At 41.4% G+C, this 6187-nt stretch overlaps 1 protein-coding gene across 2 annotated transcripts; it reads right to left on the bottom strand.

Moving 5' to 3' along the window:
- Positions 1 to 418: 418 nt before the first annotated feature.
- On the bottom strand, positions 419 to 5327 carry LOC121543479 (zinc finger protein 239-like). 2 transcript variants are annotated; one of them, XM_041853354.2, is made up of 8 exons: positions 5079 to 5327; positions 4631 to 4827; positions 4388 to 4492; positions 4181 to 4276; positions 3521 to 3643; positions 3225 to 3345; positions 2371 to 2664; positions 419 to 1422 (listed from the first exon to the last, which is right to left on the bottom strand). In XM_041853354.2, exons 1-8 carry the CDS (start codon positions 5110 to 5112, stop codon positions 452 to 454), a joined length of 1941 nt encoding a protein of 646 aa, XP_041709288.1. In that variant the 5' UTR covers positions 5113 to 5327; the 3' UTR covers positions 419 to 451. The 2 variants fall into 2 exon arrangements, with proteins under 2 accessions (XP_041709288.1, XP_041709289.1); XM_041853355.2 differs by having other exon boundaries at positions 3521 to 3631.
- Between the last annotated feature and the right edge of the window lie 860 nt (positions 5328 to 6187).

Genomic DNA, 6187 nt, shown 5'->3' with positions numbered 1-6187 from the left:
TAAAAAATCCTACAATGTGATTTTCTGGAATTTTTTTCCTCATTTTGTCTGCCATAGTTGACGTGTACCTATGATGAAAATTACAGGCCTCTCTCATCTTTTTAAGTGGGAGAACTTGCACAATTGGTGGCTGACTAAATACTTTTTTTCCCCACTGTATATGCATATCTTACAAATGTTAAGGAATCTGGTTGATCAAACCGTTTAAATTGGGTCAACTTCATCATCATCCACTTCTAAAATCATTATTTGCATTGCAAATATCATGTGTAGATGTGACAACCCTTGATTTGAAGTTGATTGAAAAACATGTTTTGATATGATAATCTGATATACAAAAGAGGACCTGTAAAACCATGTATTTAAAACAGGAATATACATGGATTTCTTTTCTCAATAATTCCAATCTATATTTCGATTGGAATTACCTCCTACATAGTTTATTAAGAACTCAAAGCATTTTTAGGAGACTTTCTGTGTTTCTTTCTGTTGGAGTGCTTTTGGAGAATCTTAACCGGTGAACTCTTCTCATATGATTTACCATATTACACCTTTGAGTAAATGTTTTCCCACACTCTGAGCACTGGTGAGGTTTCTCCCCAGTGTGAGTATACATGTGCGTTCTCAGGGAGTCTGAGGTAGTGAAAGATTTTGGGCACTGGGTACAGGTGTAAGGACGCTCGCCTGTGTGAGAGCGCAGATGAACCGTAAGATGGCAAGATGCTTTGAAACCCTTTCCACAATGTTTACAGGTGTGGGGGTTTTCTCCTGTGTGTGTTCGTGTATGGAGCCGCACTTCTCCTGAGCTAAGGAATGCCTTACCACATATGCTACATAAATAATTCTTCTCCCCAGCATGCATTCGCATGTGTCTCACTAGTGTACTCGGATGGGCAAACCTCTTCTCACAGATAATACACATGTGACGGCGCTCCCCAGAGTGACTGCGTACGTGCACTTTAAGATCATAAGCACTCCTGTACCTCCGGTCACAGTGTTCACATGCAAATGGTCTTTCTTCTGTGTGAAGTAGCTGGTGTTTTTTCAGAGCCCCAGGAGTAGCATATCGTTTGGGACACTGGTCACAATGATATGGCATCGTGTGAACTCCCATATGTAGCGTCAGCAGTGATGGTTTTTTGAAAACCTTCCCACACTCACATGTATGAGTCCTGTTTTGGGGTGCAGGGGATCCTTCTTTTTTCTTATCAACCTGTTTGATCACCCTCTTTTTGTCAAACTTTCTGACCACCTCTTTTTTCTTGTCAACCTGTTTGCTGTCCTTTTCTACTTGGTTTATCTTGATGTCCTTGCAGAGGTTGGCCATTTCACTGTGAGAGAATGGAGAGAGGGTGCAGGTAAGAACCTGGGATGGTTCGTCAGCATTCACCACTACGTTGAGAGAATGATCCAAGTTCAATTCTGTAAGGAGAAAATACAGGAGAACAGATTACATAACCACCATATATATATATATATATATATACACTGAACAAAAATATTAACGCAACATGTAAAGTGTTGGTCCCATGTTTCATGAGCTGAAATAAAAGATCCCAGAAATGTTCCATACACACAAAAAGCTTATTTCTCTCAAATTATGTGCACAAATTTGTTTACATCCCTGTTAGTGAGCATTTCTCCTTTGCCAAGATAATCCATCCACCTGAAAGGTGTGGCATATCAAGAAACTGATTAAACAGCATGATCATTATACAGGTGCACCTTGTGCTGGGTACAATAAAAGGCCAGTTTTGTCACACAACACAATGCCAAAGATTTCTCAAGTTTTGAGGGAGCATGCAATTGGCATGTTGACTGCAGGAATGTCCACCAGAGCTATTGCCAGAGAATTGAATGTTCATTTCTCTATCATAAGCCACCTCCAATGTCATTTTAGAGAATTTGGCAGTATGTCCAACTGGCCTCACAACTGCAGACCACGTGTAACCACGCCAGCTCAGAACCTCCACATCCGGCTTCTTCACCTGCGGGATCGTCTGAGACCAGCCACCCAGACAGCTGATGAAACTGAAGAGTATTTCTGTCTGTAATAAAGCCCCTTTGTGGGGAAAAACTCATTCTGATTGGCTGGGCCTGGCTCCCCAGTGGATGGGCCTGGCTCCCAAGTGGGTGGGCCTATGCCCTCCCAGGCCCACCCATTGCTGCGTCCCTGACCAGTCATGTGAAATCCATAGATTAGGGTCTAATGAATTTATTTCAATTGACTGTTTTCATTATATGAACTGTAACTCAGTAAAATCGTTGAAATTGTTGCGTTAATATTTTTTTCAGTATATTCATTGTAATTCATATACTTTATTAGTCATAAACAATGGATGAGCGTTTGACCTTTTTTATTTTCCTTACCATCACAGGGTCCTGGAGTAACCAACGCTGAGGTCTCTGCAGGTGATAGACCCTCCTGTTGCTCTGATGTTGACAGTCCTAGATCCTCCAAACATCTATCAGTGTCATCATCCAGGATTTCATTGTTGTCTTCATATTCCCAGACCTCTACCCCATTATCTATGCATTCATCTTCATCTGAGCATGGCTTCACATTGTCAGAGTTGTCTGGCTCGTAGTTAATAACAACTCTGACTATTGGAGGGAGGGACAGTGTGGACAGGATGGTATCTGCAGTGTATTTACAGACATGACCTGGGTAGGAGAGAACATCAGTTAAACTCACCTAGATTGCCAAGTTAAAATGACAAGAGGTATCCTATATGACTCTGTACTTCATATCCATCATCTGGATGATGACATAGGGCTCGATTCAATCTGATCCGCTTTAGCCAACATCCGCATAGTGCTTCCTTTGGCGGTCGGAGGTGGAACTGTGTTAGAGCTGTCAAATCCACAAGTGACTCCTAGCATTACACCTAAAACGGACATTGCCATTGGCCTCACGGAGTCGCATTAACAAAAATCCCATGCAACCTTGTTTACAAGTTTGAACACTGGAATGTGAGATGTAATCTACACATCGATTAAGGTGATAGAAATCCTCATTATTTAGTTTAATGATTTTTCAATTTGAGTGTAATTATATCTATATAGGCTGCACTGGTGTGGCTTCATGACAATGATTGCAAGAGCAGCTTCTCACCAATATGACGGCTCCAACACAGTTCCACCTCCGACACCGCCAAAACATCCGCTATGCGGGTGTCTGCTATCGCCGGTTAACAGTTGATCTGATTGAATCTAGGCCTTACTATTGTTCAGGTTTCCATGACGCTGATGGTGCTGCATCACTGTCTTCAGTTGTTCAGGGTCAATGACAGTCTGTCTACATTCCTCCAGGACAGAGGGGGCAGCACCGAGCCATGCTGTTGTCTAAGAGGAGCAGGGCCAGGGGAATACAGGATAATAAAGAGTTCAAATATGTTGTACCAGCCACTTGAGGTTTTAGACAAGTTTTGAAATGACAAAAAACACCATTCAATTCATCTGTAGAGCCACATGACGCCATGTTCCGTCAATCTTTTAGAACAGACGTTTTCCTCAGTACCTGTGCAAGGTCTGGTACAGGCAGCAGCTCCTCCAGTCTGGAGAGGAACTCCCACACCAGTGTCTGCAGCGCTGTGTCATACCGAGGGCCATAGTGGACTGGGAACACCTCCTGTGAAGTAGACTATTTAGCATGAAATGGGTCTAGTGCCAAATGTCTCCTTTAAAGATGCACTCCAGCTATTTTGGAACTTTTCCTGATGAGAAACAGTATCTCAAGTACAGTAATATGCACACACTTAAGGGTAAAATAAATAAATAATAGTGTTTTTTAGACAACTACAAACTTCATGGAGTAGGCCATTCAAGGAGTTGAATTGGTCTGATGTGATGTCATCAGCCTCCTCCCTTGCTTGTGGGAATAATGGAGGAGCAAAAAACATCAAATAAAAAGGCCCTGCCCACACCCCCCCACTTGTGCCATGTCATGTCATACCTAGACCATCTTTTGAGATGTGCCTTCTGTTAAGTAAATTAGGTGATAAATTATGTGAAAAGGAGACTGGAGTGCCACTTTAACAAGATCTTTAGGGTATTCTGAATGCAGACGAAGTATACTTATAATCTTTAATCTAAGTAGATGATGTTCAACTGGTAGCCTATTTCAGAAATATAGTCAAGCAGTAGGATCATAAAGAAGTCTAGAGAGAAAGTTCCTCACCTGGAAGAAATGCTCCCTCTCAGAAGGGTCTTCCAGCAGGGTTTGAACCAGCTCCACAAAGTTAGAATCTGAAGCCTCCAATTCATCACCATGACTCTGTCATTAGGCACAAGAAAACAAAACCTCTGACAAAGGTACAGGAGTGCATCTCTCAGAAATAAAGTTATTCCAGTGTCTCATTCATAAAGTGTTACCAATTTAACCTACCTCTTTGTGTAAGGATTTTTCTGTCAAAGTGTGGATTATGTCCAGGTGGGCCTGGACGGTCAGGAAGTCAGCTGTGCCCTCACTGCGACACAACTCTAAAACCAGCTGGAAAAGTGGTGGATATGTGAAAAGCAGGACTAGGGACAGATGTACAGTAATTGCAGCCAGTAGCTGCCCATCGTTCGTTCCATCATAAGACTCTTCCCATCCCATCCCAACCCTCAACATTTCCACCTCGCTCACCCTTGCTCTAAGTCCCAGGATGAGTTGGGTCCTCTGCCTGGAGCTCAGCAGCTCTGGAACCATCTCCGTCACCAAGGTCACAAACTCCTCCAGCTTCCCATACTGCATCACATTACGCTGTTGAGTCACTTGCCACATGAAAGCTGACATCAGGCGTAGAGGTGGAACCAGGAGACGCAAGGAGAACAGAGGGAGACCTGTCACCGAAGTGATGAGAGCAATTAACAATTAAACAGATAAACAAATAATACATGCAAAATCAACTGATTCAGTAACTTAGCTAGTTAGTAATATTACAAGCTATGTGTAGGTACACTATAGGACATCTTTGAATGATCCATGTTATGTAATTTAAAATAAAATAAAATGTAATGAGTCATGACATATCATTTTTCTACATTTAGCTACTGCTATGTGATAAGCAATGTATGACAAAGCACAAACCAACCTTGTTCTGATGCTGGATCAATAATGTTATCCATAACTAGCTAGCTAGCTAGTTTGCAAAGCAAAAAAGCCACCGAAACAAGCTAGCTAATGAGTTTGATGTTAACGTTAGATAGTGCGACCAAGCCTAGAATATACGTTGTACTAAAGCGCTTGCAGCGTAACTAAAAAGGTTGACATATGTATTCAAGCTAACAACCCCCTAGTTAGCTAAATAAAACCGTTTTGTACAGAGGTTGCTTGATCCAGCGTCTCGTCAGCAGCACTAAAATAAGTGCTTCCGGGAATGTCGAAACATTTCTAAATAAAAGTCCCCCACGTTACGTAATAGTAGAAACGTGTCAAAAACCTTTATTTATTAATGATATATGAAAAATAATTGTCTAAACATTAACAATGATTAATATTTTTCAATAATTAAGGGACATTTGCATTAAATGTGGGTTTTAAAACATGTTCCAAGGTCAAATAAATTGCCACAATGCGAATCACTGTATATGGAATACATATCCGCTTATAGAGCAAAAACTATTCTGGGTGCCACAGTAAAAGTATTGTAGGGAATACTCTGTAGGTTCTGTAGAATGTATTTCATGAGGCTCTGAATAATACGGAATGTTGCTGGCCTTTTACTGTGGTCAAACAGCTTAAAGTGGGTTGCCTGGACACTATATTGTACAAATATAACACTGTACAGGAAAAACGATTGATTGTGTGTCCATACAACCAGCGTCCAGTCTACTCACCAGAGTCCCTAGAATACAAAACCGGTGAGTTTGAACAAAAAGCTAGGTCACAGGAAGCTTTATGTTGACATTTGAACAGTGAGACACATATCAGAACCATGGACAGCTACCCTTTTATAACGTTATTTTGTCACTGTCAGCCTAGCTCCAAATATGTGGCAAATATGTGGCACAAAAGCATATTAATATAATGCAATATTTTAGTCAGTGCAAGACCCCACACTGGTAAAGAGAAAACGTTACTACCGGTCTCAAATAAACTCTGTTGGGTTTCTACTGACCAAATATGTTCCATTTTTCAGGGGGCTGTGTCCAACAGCCTGCTGGTAATTTCTCTGCCTTTCTTGTAATGACTACATTTAAT

The sequence above is a fragment of the Coregonus clupeaformis genome, unplaced genomic scaffold (assembly GCF_020615455.1).
Source record: "Coregonus clupeaformis isolate EN_2021a unplaced genomic scaffold, ASM2061545v1 scaf0290, whole genome shotgun sequence".
Taxonomy (NCBI): domain Eukaryota; kingdom Metazoa; phylum Chordata; class Actinopteri; order Salmoniformes; family Salmonidae; genus Coregonus; species Coregonus clupeaformis.
The sequence above is the reverse complement of the archived record's forward strand: the minus strand, read 5'-3'. Positions and strand labels throughout refer to the sequence as shown.

What these genes read in the sequence shown, in the direction of transcription:
- LOC121543479 (XM_041853354.2), bottom strand. Translation starts at nt 5,112, where the DNA reads ATGGATAACATTATTGATCCAGCATCAGAACAAG. An exon ending in TCATGGAAACCTGAACAATA is followed by an intron (nt 2,665 to 3,224) that starts GTAAGGCCTAGA and finishes TCTCCTACCCAG; the next exon opens with GTCATGTCTGTAAATACACT. An exon ending in TACTCCAGGACCCTGTGATG is followed by an intron (nt 1,423 to 2,370) that starts GTAAGGAAAATA and finishes TTCTCCTTACAG; the next exon opens with AATTGAACTTGGATCATTCT.